The 16,321-nt window shown below is 40.4% G+C and overlaps 2 protein-coding genes across 5 annotated transcripts; both read left to right on the plus strand.

The window, feature by feature from the left end:
• Positions 1 to 423: 423 nt before the first annotated feature.
• LOC109987805 (galectin-related protein) lies at positions 424 to 10,661 on the plus strand. 3 transcript variants are annotated; one of them, XM_020639035.2, is made up of 5 exons: positions 424 to 632; positions 1,210 to 1,302; positions 1,391 to 1,479; positions 2,210 to 2,396; positions 5,184 to 10,661. In XM_020639035.2, the coding sequence occupies exons 1-5, from the start codon at positions 600 to 602 to the stop codon at positions 5,325 to 5,327; spliced, it is 546 nt and encodes a 181-aa protein (XP_020494691.1). In that variant the 5' UTR covers positions 424 to 599; the 3' UTR covers positions 5,328 to 10,661. The 3 variants fall into 3 exon arrangements, with proteins under 3 accessions (XP_020494691.1, XP_020494692.1, XP_029134131.2); XM_020639036.2 differs by having other exon boundaries at positions 1,219 to 1,302; XM_029278298.2 differs by lacking the exon at positions 424 to 632 and adding an exon at positions 713 to 850 and having other exon boundaries at positions 1,219 to 1,302.
• Positions 10,662 to 12,929: 2,268 nt separating this feature from the next.
• On the plus strand, positions 12,930 to 15,893 carry LOC109987827 (zinc finger protein OZF). 2 transcript variants are annotated; one of them, XM_029278301.2, is made up of 2 exons: positions 12,930 to 13,152; positions 13,578 to 15,893. In XM_029278301.2, exon 2 carries the CDS (start codon positions 13,630 to 13,632, stop codon positions 14,695 to 14,697), a length of 1,068 nt encoding a protein of 355 aa, XP_029134134.2. In that variant the 5' UTR covers positions 12,930 to 13,152; positions 13,578 to 13,629; the 3' UTR covers positions 14,698 to 15,893. The 2 variants fall into 2 exon arrangements, with proteins under 2 accessions (XP_029134134.2, XP_029134133.2); XM_029278300.2 differs by having other exon boundaries at positions 12,931 to 13,169.
• Positions 15,894 to 16,321: the final 428 nt, after the last annotated feature.

The raw sequence follows: 16,321 nt of genomic DNA on the forward strand, positions 1-16,321 counted from the left end.
CACTTCATTCACTGGAAGGCAATTAATGTTCGGAAGCTGGTCTATTCATAGCCACCAAAGCCTGCAGTATTATTCAATCATTCAAATGTATTGAGCGTGCACACTTTGCCCAATTAGGCCAGAGCCCAACTGTGTCACATTTTAACTGAGCAGACGATAGCTGCATTTCTGTGAGCTGACATACTAACCAGTTGCTAAATGTGAATTATGAATTTGACTGTTGCGACTGTAAATAGAAAGAGCAGAGAAGAGCGCGTCGCTTAATTGGGTGAAGGGTTGAAGGAAAATCTGTCTGATTAGCCTCGTCCCAACAGAAGGGGATTAAGCTTTTAGGCAGTAATTATTATAAAGCAAACGTCAGCAGATATCCACCCATTGCAGGCGGACAGAGGAGCTGGAGGAGGGAGAGAGGGGGGTGGGGGGGGTGTCCTGCTCGGTGCATGTGCTCTCTGTAGGGGCCCAGTCAGACGCGAAGAGACCAAGGAACAGAGGCAGGAACAGGAATATCCTCCTGTCAGTGCCACGACGCTGACACACCACACTCTCCGGCAGGGCAGCCTCTGCTCCGATAATAAGCATCCTATGCTATTCAGCTCAAGATGGCGGTGCAGGCAGCGGAAAAGGACGGAATAGTGAGTATTTTGGAGCTGCACGGGGGCCCGGGTAGGGGTGGTAGGTGGGGGGGGGTGAAGTGAAGAATAAATGACTGCTGAGTGGATAACGCACTTGGAATTTCGGCGTTGTGACGATTATCCGGCGCTTATTGAAAATGCAGAGTAGGCTACAGTGTCCGGCGTACTGCGACCCGACTGCTCTTTCATGTGTAGCCGGAGAGGAAATCCGATACGTGGTGAGGTGAAATGTACCGGTGTGTGTGTGTGCGCGCGCTCACCTAAGCTTGGTCAAGCGGTGTACTGAATGTGAGGTTGTGTGTGTCGCATTAAAACTGCAGATTTTACGCGGCTTATTATGCTCTCACTTGGTTTACGACACGGATACCTGACAGCAACGTGACAGGTCCTCTCTGCCACCTCGTTATTGTCGAGTTTCCCCGCGTGCAAGGCCACACAGTGTGTGTGTATGTGTGTGTTTGTGTTGATATAAGGGCCTGCAAACCTTATGGGGTGTGTTTAAACCACGCCAGGTCACTTTATTCCTTACCTAAGCACTCTGTAAATGACAGTCTGCATGCTGTGTCTTTTGTCACTGGTGTTGCAGACCGTTGAGGATGACCACCTGAACGACTCGCCGGGGAACCCTGGCCTCATCTCACCTGACAAGGAGGATATAGCACGTCTCCTGGTAGGGAATAGCCTCAGCTACCTCCTAAGTGTCCTTGTTTGGCGCTCGTCCCGGGCTGTGCGTAATGAATTTAATGTACTTTGCGTAGACTGTGCCATTCAACGGGCGGATCCGGGGCGGCATGCGGCCAGGGAAGAAGATCATAGTGATGGGCATTGTCGACCTGGAGCCAGACAGGTAAGATAACGCTCAACAGTGCATGAACACTATCCTTATCTGTGGTCGTGCGTTCTTTACACTATGTTTAAAACACTATTATGTCATGCGTATGCACAGATAATCTGGGCATGTGTTTTCTGTTCTGAAGGCAGTCAGACTTGCACAGCCACCCAGGACACAGTGAGTAATGCGTGGGCAGCCAGAGAGAGAGAGAGAGAGAGAGAGAACAGTGGCTTGTTAAGTATGCAGAGACAGGGCGTTCCCCCCCCCCCCCCCCAACAAGCTGGGTGGAAAAAGGGGGGGTAAAAGGGGAAAAAGAAGACCATGCAAGGCAGGCTTGTTTGGGTGTGTCCTTACACTACATGGAAACTTCTGTCAAACTTGGAAGAAAACCCCCCCTCAGTGACCTCATCCCGCTCAGTGGCTGCTGCTGGTAGTGTTTTCATGGCAAAGTTCATGTGAACGTTCTGTCCAACAAAGCAGCTCCGAGGCTCAAAATACACAACTGTTTCCTCAGCAAGTTGGAGACTGTAATCATGTCTACACACTCACACAAAGAGGGTTGTGTGTAAACAGCACAGCTGCAGGGGAGGGGCGGTTAACCAAACCCGGCAGCATGGATTATGCATAATTAACAAGCAATGGTTGGGTTTTACACAGCAGCAAAATTTAAATTAATCCTGATTAGTAATTGGGCTCATATGCTATCTGTCGCCACCTCAATCCTCTGTTTACCTTCCTCGTTCAGCTTTGACATTAGCCTGACTTGTGGCCGGGACTCGGAGAAGGAGGAGCCTCCACATGACGTGGCCCTGAAACTGACTGCCCGCTTCTCTGACCGCCAGTTCCTAAGCAGCGCCCGTGTCTCTGGAAAATGGGTTGGGGAGGAGGCATCCACCTCCTACTTTCCCTTCATCCCTGATCAGCCTTTTAGGGTAAACATCCTTTTCTTACTGAAGTGATTGTGGTGATCTCTGTGTGCAGGCTGAGAGTTTGTTATTTTTTGTTGTACTTTTATAAATATAGGGGGGGAGCTCTCGTTTCCTCCTGCTTCCAGCTTCTATGGTGTACTTCAATCTTTTTTCCTTTGGATCTTATTTGGCAAATACTTTATCATATTTTTGCTCTGATTCTGCTTTAAACAGTCTTGCAATGCAAAGTAAAATTATGTAATAACCAAAAGGACTAAAAGTCAGAACGTTGTACTGTAGTGTTCTTGAAGAGAAGTTGTTTGACCACATCACATAACCTCATGTGTTGTCATAGCTGTTTCAAGCACTGTTCTACTTTCAAACTGTTACAGCGGTGGAAAGAAGGCGATCATGAAATTGAGCAAAGGGAAATAAAAACCCGTGCAAAATGAGTTAAGAAACAAGACACAAGTGTAAAGATTCACTGTTCCAGTGTCGGCGGAAAACAGTTGGCAGTGAGTTGAGATTGTTGGTTAATTAAAGAACATTGTACATAAGGGAGTCCTTTTTGTACTGAACATCAGCACAGCTGTGATTTGGCCTGCAGCCTCATGCTAATGAAAAATCTCAGTATGCACCATCATTTCCCTTGTTTATTTCACTGAGGCTTTTACATTTTTAAATGTGGACAGAAAAAAAATGAAGACATGCCTATGTGGGTTATAAAATTGTCAAGAGAATTTTTTTTTTTTTTTTACATTTATGGAACATTACTGATGAAACGATAAATCGATTACTTAAAAGGACATATTCATCAGTAATTTAAAAAAAATGTTATTTTCACCTCAAATAGGAATGTTGTGTATAGTTTATGTCTTTCCTAGTAATTGCCCTTTGCATGTAGAAATAAGAGAAAAAACAGGAAATGCTTTCCATGCTTCATTATATCCATCCTCTGTAGATCCTCTGTAGATTAAGGCTGTGTTCTGTGTAGCGGGCTGTTAACCACATTAGCGGCAGCATCAGCTGTTTATGCGTGTGGATGAAGTAGACGACTGAGCATTATAATGCAGGATGAGTAGTTCTCATATGACCAGAGGGGACTCTGTAACGTCATGTTCCGCTCTAATAATTCTGAATATGCACATGAGTAAGACATACGGTGTGTGACAGTTTCGAAAGTGACGTCACTGGACTTTAATTCTACATTTGAAGTCATTCATGATAAAAGAAGGATGGTTTAGGCCGTAAAGAAAGCACAACGCGCCTCAACAAAACAACCACTAGCTTTGACCTATTTTAGGAGTTGATCCCTGTGTCTGGTTATGTAATGTCAGCTCCCTGATAAAGTGTCATTGTTTATTGTCAGAGCGTGACCACGCAGGTTAGCACATTCATGACTCTGCTAAAACAAAGCTGGAGGCTGTAGATTAAAGCTACCGTGCAGATTGCTGCTTCACAAACTCTCAGGCATGTGGACAGACACATGATGAGTTGTGGTTTCAGAGCAGGACGGCTAGAGTTCAGTGAAACAGTCAGTGTTGGGAGGTGGGATCACATCTACAGGATTGGTTGTCTATGGCTCCAAACATACTGTAGGGAAAGTGGTTTGGTTGGTTGAGGTTAGCCAGAGCTCTTATGGAAAAGTAACATATACTTTTTTGCTTATTTATCAGACAGCATTTGGATGTCTGGATACAAAAAATGTTTTTTTTTTAAGCATCAGTCTGGATTTTGATTTGGCTTTGTTAAGCCTTCGTAATAGATTACAAACAGGATTAGCAGCTGGCAATAAAATGTTCACATTCTTCTCATTAAGCGTTCTGATTGTTTCCTGTATTAAGTTAAGGCTGCTGGGATTAATATTGTCACATCAACATTCAAAAGTGTGAAAAAGTTAGCATCCTGCTGTTGAAATGTACAAGCTAAATAGCAAGACATTTCTTTTTGGAGTTAGTGGCGATAAACAGAGCGACAGTTGAATGTTGGACTAACATTTTTTTGGGTGGTGTGAAAGCTGATGATTGACATTTAGGAGGCTTGATCGTGCTTTTTTTTTATTGTTGTGGTTTGGTCTCTTTATGCAGAATAATTCTCTGTTGGATTAATGTGTGAAAACAGATGTTCAACTAAAGCAGATTATCAGTTTCACCCCATGCAGTTGCTTATAGTTTAAATAAATCTCTGATTTTTAAGTGACATATTAGAGTTAGCTCATTGTAAATGTATTAGCTGACTAAATTTGCATCGCTAAGTCATCATCATCATCAACTAATATCAAATGTGAAGGAGTGTTTTGGACACAAAGGGATTTCAAATTATTTTATTTTTAAAAAGGCAGAGATCTGCTTCAAGGAACGCTGCAACATTTGTTGACGGCGGCCTAATGAGATGATAAATATCACTATGCATGTCCTTTACCTTTAATGCTACAGCAAGCGGTGTGTTAGCAAAGCACACGGATTAGAAGCCGAGGACCAGTGAGAAACTTGACATTTTAACAGTTTGTTTTTGAGCAGATTTAACTAATGTTAATGTGTTGAAAAACCATAGAGAAACTTGGCAGATGATTTATTTTTTTTGCTTGTAAAGAAGGTGAGAAGGCACCAACATTGAAGCTTTCCTTTCATTTTTTCGATGCACTAATGCCAATGTCATTACTTCCTTATGCACTGATATTTTCTTTCATGTACTTTACTTAATCTCAGTTTATAGTATTGATGAGTTCTGACATCTAAGCTTCTCACTGTCTCCCTCTCCTTGTTTGTCCTGTCCTTCTCTCCGTCCGTGTCTCTCCTATCATCGCTGCAGATTGAGATCCACTGCGAGCACCAGAGGTTCCGGATATTCGTGGACGGACACCAGCTCTTTGACTTTTATCACAAAGTAAAATCTTTGCCCGCTATCGACACAGTACGGATACAAGGTGATCTACAGATCACCAAGCTGGGTTAACTTCCCGCTCCTCCTGTTTCTGCAAGTGAGTGTGAAGCAAGGACTCGATCAAAGAAGACCACGCGCGCACACACACACACACACACACAGTACAAGCCTGTTACGTCATTGTCCGTTACCCATCATGCAACACGGCAGAGACAAAGCAACTGGAAAAGGGCTCCGGCTGTGACAAGTTAGAGTTCATTCACTTCTTTTCATTCCTTTATATTTAATCTGATATGATGAAGCTTTGATGGGGAATGTGTTCGCTCCATTTTCAGGTTTTTCCTCTTCGTAGCCCCAGTTCTGTCAGTTCAGGGATCTTATGGTTTATTAATAGCAACTTCATGGTGAATCCTTTTGGGATGCTCAGGCAGAAGCAGGTGTCAAGAACACTTAAGTGATGGGATCATAATGAGGATATCATAGAAACGAGTTGATCCGGAACAAACTAATATGATGACAAAATGTTGATTATGGAAGAATCTCAAATTCCAGTGGCTGATTAAAAGTTTGAACTCTGCACTTCAATTCTGGCCATGTTAACGTCTTCCAAAAGTTTGTTGATGGACTGTTACATGTCTGTGATTAAGATTAAAAGCAGAGGATACTAAAAGAAACTGATTAAAGGTGACAAATATTCTGTCAAATGACGCAGTATCAGACTTAAGAGGTGCTTACATGATGAATCTTAGGTTCAAAAACAGGATTTTTCAAGTTCTACTTATTCCAGTTATCGTCTAAAAGTCGTTTTCTGATCTGATCACAGTGGAGTGCAGAGTTACACCATGTTTTCTCCATAGGGTATTCCCCTGTGATCCCTTGAGTTGTCATGGCAACACGCCGCAGACTCATCGACCTAATTTCCCAAAATTGAGGATTACGTCATGAATCGTCCCATGCTGTACTCTCTGTGTGTTGGTACTTATTTTAGGCATCGCTGCAGCCGTTCTCATGTAGAGGGAATGTCCCGGCATGAAGTCGAATTCTGACTGTTTTCTTTGATGGGCAAGAATATTTTCAAATTAGTTTTAGAATATGATTTTTCATGCAAGCCTCATCTGAAATTGTACTCTAAACCAGTATGCAAGTTATTCTCATAAAAAAAAAAGCACTGGTTTTGAAGAAACGGTGCTGTCAGGTGTGTGCTGAGCAAAAAACGAAACTAAAATCCTTAAGTCACATCCAGTTGCAGCAAGTCTTTTTGAGGCAGGATCAGATCCTGATGGTATTTTGAATGTAAAGTATCCATGTTTCTATAGTAGCGTAGGCGATATAGTGATGCACAACATGATGAAGTTAATGTCACAGTTTGTTGGTGGTCCGTTTTCAGTCCTACAGTATGTCTTGTGTGTTTTATGGCTTTTTAAAATTGTTTACTGAATCATTCCAGGTAGATGTCATGGAGCAGGTCCATCTGTGTTTAATTCAGCCAGCAGGTCTAATAATTGTAATTTTTTTTGTGTCTTAAATTCATTACATAGTTTTGTCTCCATAACCCCACCCCCTTCACACAGCATGTCTTATCCTTTAACGAGGCAGAAAGGAAGTTATAACAAACACACTGTAACAGTCGAGATTAGTTCGAAGCATAACGCACAGTATCACAGGTTCTTAAGCTGCTCTGTTTACACCTCAGTCTGTATCAGTGCTCAGTTTACTTTGAGAACATCTTAGAGTACTTTGCATTAGAATTTCACTGCATTGATTTTTTTTTTGGTACCACTTTTCAACAAAGGGTTTATAAGATGTAACCTTTGGCATCATTAGGTCTGCAACTAACTTTTTTTCCATTATCAATTACTGGACAGGCTATTTTCACAATAAATGACATTTTTAAAAATGTTGATAGATTATTGAACTACATGGCAGTTACCTCACTTTTATAACATTAAATCAACTAGTGGTTGCAGTTTAAGGCTTTAGAAATGAATGGTAACTCTGTAAAATGATATAGGTTCTCTTAAAATGTGAAAATAAGAAGAACTTGCCTATTAGTTTTTTCCCTTGTGTTAGGTAATTATGCTTTCATTAGTGTTGGAAAACCTTTACTTATGAAAACCTTTTCTTATGAAGCTATGAGTGGTAGTTATAACATAAAAGAATCCTGAATTTCTTACTAAACAATAATGGATCACCTTCTCAGCTGTCAGAGCAGGCTTATAAAACAAAGGAGTTTCAAAGGCAATTGAGCATATCATTTTCTTACACAAAGTTGTTCCTGTAATTGCAACTTACATTATTAAAATATTCATTAGGGTAGACACATTTTATCTGTCGCATCTTATAACGCCTTTTTTTTTTTTTCTTTTTTCTTTTTTTTTTTAAGAGAGGTGACGTTTTAGAAAGCTAGAAATACCAACACAACTTCAACTGGGTATGAGAAACTGTGACCATATTTGGTTACTGAGGTTATCGTTCACATCAAGCAGAGAATTTGATGCATACTTTTCAGTGCTGCCATGTTTTTGGACATTTGTTCTTTCAGTCTTTCAGCCAATCAGGGTTTCCCGTCTCGTTCTTTCTGCTGTGAATTTTGGAGTAAGCCATGACATCTTGAGACATGAAGAGGTTAAGTAATTATCATCGTTACTTTGATATAGCAATAAGTTTCACTGCTCCTGGACTGACGGCTCTGGAGCGAAACTTGTTTTCTCCTGGTTGGTCAGACAGGGTCTTCCTTGTTTTCTCTTGGCAGCCGCTGGTTTATTTTGGTCACACCCAGGAAACGGGTACAGTTAGTTATGAAGGGAAGTGCAGTTTGGGAGAGATATGAGCCAGTGTGACGCACCATTACTCCAGTATTACATCCAAACAGAAGTGTACAAAAATCCAGTAACAATTGTGTCTGAAGGGTGTGTTTGTGTTTTCTTTCTATAAACTGGTGACTATACATTTGCAACACTACATTTTCGACAATCTTCCTTTAACAATATGTTAATATTACCCATGTTAAGTTGTGATCATTACTGAGCAGTGTGTGTAAACGGTGTAATGTAGGTTTTTGGCGTCAGTATTGTTTTTGTTTGGAGCTTTGCAGGAGGGAGATGAGCAATTCAAGACTTCTGAATTAAAGGGCTCTAATCAGGGAGGGTTTTGTGTTTGTGTGAGTGAGTGTGTGGGGATCTGAGCTGCCTATGTGTTTACTTGACATAGAGCAGTGTATAGCAAATTATGTTGGGACTATTTTGAGTTTTCAGAAACGGTGTGTTTGAGGTTTTCTGCACAGGTGGTGTTGTGGTGCAGGTACATCAGCTGGCACGGTACTCCAGCTTACTTATTAGGTACTGGCACACTTTAAAAAAAAAAAAAAAAAAAAAAAAAGGTTGTTCTTTTAAAGAAGCAGAGTGTGGGATTTAGAAGCTACTCGTGGTGAACTTGCAACCATCTTTTTTCCGTAAAGTGCCCCTTTCAAGCTTTGGTCGCTGCAAAACTGTCAAAAGAATCCCAAAGATTCTCTATGGTGTCAGTCTTTGGTTCGGAAAGAGCTGCTGGACTCCATGGACGAGGACCGGTTCCCTCACACACACTGCCAATAGACGCCTCTAACTCCTACACGCTGGTCATTTAAGGGACTCACAGCTCATATTCTAACAAAAAACACCCAGCCTCGGTACATGTGCTTCGAAAACCTCACTATGTTTTAGAGTTGTTGTGGTACCAATACCAGTATCTGTATCGGCCTCATGATAATGCCTCAAATGTTGTATTGGGTATCATCGAGTATTCCAATCAACGCTGCAACCTGACAACATCATTTATCGGCCCTCCAAAAACTCACTGAATTCAGGTAAAGGTAGCAAAACGTCAACAATCAGTGTTTCTCCACCAGTATATTATGTTTATTTTTTCTCCTATCGATGCAACTGTTGATATTGGCCAATAAAAAGTCTAAGAATCCGAAGCAGGAAGTAAAAATGGTATCAGAACTTCTCTAAAAGCATTTGTGTTTCATCCTTAAAATGATGTTTGAAACAACAGGCCCCAGTTCCTGATCCCTTGTCTTTTCAAGAACAACTCTATAAGAAATAATAATTCTTCTTTTTAACTCTTGTTTTAATTTTTCTCAAGCCATTTGGAAAGGCAACTGAATGTTATTCTCCTTCTGATTGTAATCTATTGATGAAATCCCAGCTCTTTGTGTGTGTTTTAATAAAAGGTGAAGCAGACCCCCCCCCCCCCTCCTCTTCCTACCTGAAAGTAAAAATGAAGAGTGATTTAAGAAGAACATGACCCTGCTCATGGACTTAGGATGTATATATTTTGGACCTTGGTCTCCTTTTTAACATCAGGCTGATTTACCAGCAGAAAGTATTTTGTTGTGCATGTAAGCTACCTGGCATTTTGTAAACATGAAAGGTTGAGGTTTTATATTGTCAGTGTTTGGTCCATTTAAGCATGCTCTTTCTTTAATGCCATCAACTGTGTAAGGCGTGTTTTTTAGGGCGGATTCCCCCTTGTGGTCCCATTTTATGTTTCTTCTGTTCAGCCTAGTATTTATGGAGGTTACGGTTTACCACATGATGAACTTTGACCAAACTAACCCTTTATGGACCAATCGTTTAAGTCGAGCTTTTCTTTTCTGTGCAAGACTTTAATGACTTTCAAAAAAGTGCTAAAACATACATGACTGATGTAAGAACGGCCACATCATGATATCCATATACGGTATGAAGTGTCTGAGTAGAAGTAGGCTGAAATGTTGCTAATGTGTTGTGTGGTTGTACAATCATGCTATTATTTCTATTTATTACAGTGTAACCAGCAGGGTTGTGTGTGGTAACGTCATGCCTACTGTATTGGTAACGTGCTCATTTTTGGCTGACGTTTATATGAAGGCATCTTGAAAGTAGAGTTTTTTTTATAATGATGAAAGTGTATTTGGTTCAGCGCTGACATATTCAAATATAACATATTGTACTTCCCTGTATGACACGAGAAATCTTGGTGAAGGTCAAAGTGTCAAAACGATAATGATTTTCTTTTAACCATACAGCAAGGCGAGCCATCATTTTTAAAAAGATATACAAAGTCTGAGGATAACCAGGCGGTCCCAAAGCATCATGTTGTGTCTCTTCTATTTATTTATTTCTCAGCTGAGCAGCTTTCAAAAATCTGCTTCACAAATAACAGAAGCACTCTCGTTTATGACGTGATGTAAAGTCCCCAAAATATCCTGAGCTGACCTTGATTTTGGGTCTCACTGAAAATTTGCACTGGACCAGTGTTTAGATGAAGACTACATTTACCACCCAGGTGAAAGACCCCTCCTCTCAAAAGTGTTTCTTTGTACCGCCTCATGCTTTTGTAAAAACAGCTACTTTGCAAAACCAATAAACTTCTCATCTTGGAGATTTTCTGGTGCTCTGTGTCCCTGACTGCAAACTAACTGTTATCACTAGGTGGCTGCATCTATGTTTAACTAAGTTCTAAATGTTTCTTTAACAAATAATTACCTGAAGTTAACCCTACCTTTACCAGCTGCGTCACCAACGTTAAAGATACCTTTACACTAATGCATCAAAAAATGCAATCCAGAACTTGAATGAATATTTCTCTGACACGTGATTCTAGCCAATGAGTACACTTACTTTTTGCATTTTAGGTGCTCATACTTTTTCTCTTGCTTTAAAAATATTTTGAAAGCAACATGCATGAGTATTTCTACACTATACTCATACTATCACTAAGGTAAAGCTTGAAATACTTCTTGCAACGATGCATTTTAAGGGGGAAATATAGCCCTGTTAATAGCCTACTACAATATGACTTTTTATTCACTTTTACTCATTCACTGTTTCAGACATGTTCTAACGGTTTACATTTGAACTGTATACCAGCTTTTTGACCTTTAAAATATATACTATATAAATGTATACTTTTTGACAATCATAACTCGTAACTGGCGGCACTAAGGAAAATCTTCCGCGTCAGCAGGGGGCGCTGATGGCTGATTTGTGTTACTGTGCTAAAATAAGTCTCAGCTCGGGGATACCTTCCAGGAAACATTCAAACATCTAATTAAATCCTCAAAAGAAACAGGATTATTATTTGGAGGAGGTCTCTCTCTTTATGATTATTTCAATAGTATTATTTGTTTATTGTTTTTTTGTGCTATTGTTTACTGCTTCACACTCCAGTCCAGTAGGTGGTGATAATATACCTTTAAGCTGGTTTGTCAACCTTAATCAAAAGAAAAGAGGAAGAAGAATTGAGTTTCCTACTACCAGAGCCTTAAAATATGTTTCCTACGAGTTAATTTATTTTTTAAATGTGTCCTTTCTGCACTTACTGGTAACAGCTCACCGTGTTAATACCTGAAGTGAAATAATTTAAAGCAGGTAAGCATCACAAACGTATAGTTGTCATAGCCTGTAGGCTGTACACGACAGTGGCGGAGGCAGACCGACTGACGCGGGGGGCCGAACAGAGCCCACCGGAAGTGTTAAATGCACTTGCACACTAAGTGGAAATAGAAAGGGTAAAAAATTGCTTTGGTTATTAATATTTCAATACTTACCAACTATCAAGTCAAAACATTTTATATATCTGTGAAGCATTTAAATCTCTTCACTTAATTCTCTAAGTACTGAAAAGTATGTTCAAAGTCACAATTTAAATTATGTTCAACATGACAGTTTAAAGGCTGCATTGAAATGAAAATAAAGCTTTATGCACCCCGGCATTCAGGCTTGTAATATCTTTGAATGGTTGCTGAAGGTTAATGGCAGAGGGGTAGTTGGAGACATCTTCTGACTTTGCTTGTATTTGGCCCAGCAGTGACTGTTATTCTCTGGCAGAGCTTGGAGTTGGAGGCGGGAGCTGCACCTGTCTGCTCAAAACTGGACTGGAGGCTTAAATGAACAATATGTAACTTTTCAACCTTTAAATATTTATTTCAAAGGTTGATCTCAACGGTAGGTTGCAATCCCGATGTCGAGCTGGATATGTTGAGTGTACATCCAGCAGATATTCATAACACGTTGTGACATATTAGGCTGTATGATATTGGTATGTCATCGTTGTCTCATGTTTGGCAGCTTTACAGGGTGCAGAAAGTCATCTAATGCAAGTTATGTCTCAGGCTTGCATACAAATAAATAAATCCATCTTGTGCTAAAAAGTTGTGTTTTTGCTTGTCAATCTTTAAGTTTGCTTCAAAAGTTAAGAACCTTAAAACCCGACGAGGGGTGAAAGTAACAAAAATTAAATCAGGAAAGTAGAGGCGATGAAAAGAAGTGAATTAAAAGATTAAGTGATACAAATGCATGTGAACTTTAAGATAAAGTGATGGATGATGAGTTAGTTGATTACTTTTAGGTCAATTTGATTTAAAAAAAAAAAAAAAAAAAAAAAAAAGCATTTTATTTGATAAACATAGAGCCACATTTAAACATCTTGATTTTCTCTTATTCATCATTTATAATTTAAAATATATACTTTTTCGTTTATCATTTTAGGAAAGGGGCCTCAAGGGTATATCCCCAAGTGACATCATTGTAAATTTCCCCATTGTGGGATAAATAAAGGATTATCATAAACGCTGATGTTTTTTATTAAGGCCCCCCCCCCCTCAGTCCTCCACGGCAGCAGGGGGCGCTGGTGAAGATTCGTCATGATTTTGAACAGGGACCGCTGAACTCGGGCTGTTTCCTGTTTTCTGTTTATTTTAACTGCACTGTGCTGATTTCTCTTCCAATATTTGAAAGTTCGTGTATCAGTTTACCGCCAACATTAAGCCCGAAGCCTCGTCGTGTTTAAAAAGAGAGAGTCATGAAGAGGGCTGCCCGCCAAAAGAGGACTCAAAACGAGGAGCAGATCATTTCACATGCGAAATAAATGTGTAAGAGCAGGTTTAAGGTAACTCTAATATACATCCAACTTCGTCTGCAGGTATAAGACTTTTAACTTTCCTCTGCAGATGCATAAGTACTTAAAAGTGGGCGAGGGGCTGAGGAAGGAGGATAGTGGGGATGTCTGAAGTAGGAGTTAAATAGAGGATCTAGCTGATAATTTCACAGGGTGTTTATGAAGGATAAGGCAATTTTAAACCTCACACTTTAGTAAGAGATGAGAAGCTTTAATGTTACTTAAGTTGCTGTTGGAAAACCAAAGCTTGATGAACATGAATTGAAGTTTCATAAATGAAAACTCAACCTTGGCAGATGAAGTGACGTTTTAACCTTGCAGACATCTTACTTGTACTAGTTGTTATAATTGTGAGCCGGATATTTACCATTTAATGTCTTTTTTTCCCCCTTGATTTAGACAACCAGCTCTTCTCTGAGGAACTGAGCTCCACACATTACAGCGAAGCGTCATGAAGGAGGAGACGGAGATGAGAGAGCACCCACGGGTCAAAGAGGAGCGGGTGGATCTGTTTATTAGTCCAGATGTGGAGGCTGTTACTTCAAACGGGGCTCAAGTAAGACTTCCTAAATCAGAACCGACCGGTGACTGTGAGCTATTCCCGTCGACCACTGCTGCATCAGTCAGCGTAATGGAAAGCATAGGCGGCGAATGTGATGAAGGATCATCATCGCCTCCTCAGAGTCACAGCATTGAAGTGATCGTGGAACTGGAACAGCCTTCGAGGGATGAAAAAATGTGCCGCTTTTGTGGCAAATGTTTTAGGAAGGACTCTTTTCTTATAAGGCATGTGGACAGGAGTCACAAAGGCAAAAAAGCCTTTAAATGCCTCAAGTGTAACAAGGAGTTCGACCAAAGGCCACACCTTGTCGTGCATACGAGAATACACACGGGTGAAAAACCGTTCAAGTGTGATTTCTGCGACAGAACATTTGCACAGAACTCAAGTCGAATTGTTCATATGAGGGTGCATACTGGAGAAAAGCCATATTTTTGTAAGAATTGTGGGAAAAGTTTTTCTATAAGCAAGCATTTAAAATTTTGCAAAAAGCCGAAAAATTGCCAGAGCCCACCAGTTAAAGTGAAAACTGAAGATGATTTAAAAGTGGAGAAACGCTTCAAATGCTTTGAATGCCACAAAGAGTTTAGGTATAAGTACCAGCTCATTCAGCATTCCAGAGTTCACACCGGTGAAAAACCTTTCAGCTGTGATTTTTGTGGCAAGACCTTCACTCAGAGCTCTAGTCGCAACGTCCACCTGAGGGTGCACACAGGAGAGAAACCATACTACTGTAAGAAATGTGGCCAGAGCGTTTCCAACAAAACACATCTGATATACTGCACAGGCAACCAAAACAAACGGAAAAAGAAGGCTTTTCGCTGTGAAACGTGTGGCAAAACCTTTTATACCAATTCAGAGCTGAAGGTTCATTTTGAGGTTCACGAGCAATGGAAACGATACGTCAGTGAAAGACAACAAGGACCAGAGGTTGAGGAGAAAAAACCTATAGACATGTAAGACAACAACGGTCTATCTAACATCTTTTTTTAAAAGATAATGACTATTAAAATGAACCCCTTTGTTTTGGAATGGTAGGTTCAACAACAATATCTTGAATGTAGGTAATAAGAAAATGCAAAGAGTCAAACGCTGGAGTGATTTGGCTGCTTCAGCTTACTCATTTTCCATTTTTGGTTGATGGACCCCCCCTGCCTCTCCGTGGACTCTGTGCTCCTGTAATCTCCTCAGATTTTATTTAGACTAGCACTTGTGCCAAATTCCACTCAAACTGCTTGTTCAGCCATACGCACTCCTGTATTAGATTTAGACGATATACAGTTTGGTTGTAGCATCAATGCTGCTATAAATACCAGATTGTGTCTTAAATGTTAGGCATGAAGAGTTAGGCAGCATACGTCCTAGCTCTCATGTCCTTGTTTGACCTCAAGCAGGTTCCCACTCCTACCCACAAAGCAGGCAATGCTCTTGATTTGATTCTGACTCAGAACAGCTCGACTGTCTAACCTGACTGTCACCCCTCTGCATCTATCAGACCGCTTCTTCCTTCAATTCACCGTCTCCTTACCGATACTCCCTCAGGCACGGCCAAAAATGGTTTCATACCATCGAAACATCCGATCCCTTAAACCAGCTCAGCTGTCTAACGAGGTCTTGGCTGCCATGGCTGCCCATAAGGATTTTGCCACACACTCTACAGATGAGGCTTCAGACTCACTCCTCTGCTCCTCTTTAGCCTCATCTTTGCTCATTTCCCTGAATTCCTCTGTTTTATGAAATGGTAAATTGACTTGAGCTTGTAGGGTGCTTTTCTAGTCTTCTGTCTGCTCAAGTCGCTTTATACACAGCTGTTCACACCCAACCGTTCACACCTTTTCACACACAGACGGCAGAGGCTGCTATGTAAATTGTTCATCAGTATTAACTAATCCATTCCTACACATTCACACGCAGCAGAGGGAGCAATTTGAGGTTAAGTGTCTTGCCCAAGGACACGTAGACGTGTGGCTAAAGGAACTGGGGATTGAACCCCCAACCTTCTGGTTCACAGACGACCGACAAGGTAGTTTGTCCATGTGATCAGAAAATAATTCATTGTTCACTATTTTATGTAAACTGTATGTTGCTTGTACTTAAAGCAAAAACAATAAACAACTGATAGAGGGGTCTGTCTCTCTCTCTTAAGGTCCACTCAACCATTCTGTGCCATCTTTTTTATTATTATAACGGGCTGGATAAAGAACTTTAGCTAATTGTTTTAAGGTATTTGTATGATGCAGATAGATAGTAGCTTTCAATTTAATGTTTAATGTTATTAAAATACATTTAATTTTTTTAATTGATACAAAGTGTTTTGTCAACTACATTTTCTATAGTGAATGTTCTTGGTTCCTCATAGTGAGGTGTAATGTTAAGCTTAGTACTAAAAGAAAAGCTGGATATCCAGCAACCAAAGATGTGCTTGTTCTTATAACTTGCATAGTTCCTTTGAGATTTTTCTTGGGACATTTTGTTGGTGTGGTGCTTTGGAGATCTCTGCCACAGCCTCTGATTTTTGCTGATTAAAAAAAACTTTATGTGAGACTTAGCCATCAAGTTACAAACCTGTAACAAAATACTTAAT

Source organism: Labrus bergylta, chromosome 10, assembly GCF_963930695.1.
Source record: "Labrus bergylta chromosome 10, fLabBer1.1, whole genome shotgun sequence".
In the NCBI taxonomy this organism is placed as follows: Eukaryota; Metazoa; Chordata; class Actinopteri; order Labriformes; family Labridae; genus Labrus; species Labrus bergylta.

What these genes read in the sequence shown, in the direction of transcription:
- LOC109987827 (XM_029278301.2), top strand. Translation starts at nt 13,630, where the DNA reads ATGAAGGAGGAGACGGAGATGAGAGAGCACCCACGGGTCAAAGAGGAG.
- LOC109987805 (XM_029278298.2), top strand. Translation starts at nt 770, where the DNA reads ATGCAGAGTAGGCTACAGTGTCCGGCGTACTGCGACCCGACTGCTCTT. An exon ending in AGGATATAGCACGTCTCCTG is followed by an intron (nt 1,303 to 1,390) that starts GTAGGGAATAGC and finishes TACTTTGCGTAG; the next exon opens with ACTGTGCCATTCAACGGGCG. An exon ending in GTCGACCTGGAGCCAGACAG is followed by an intron (nt 1,480 to 2,209) that starts GTAAGATAACGC and finishes TTCCTCGTTCAG; the next exon opens with CTTTGACATTAGCCTGACTT.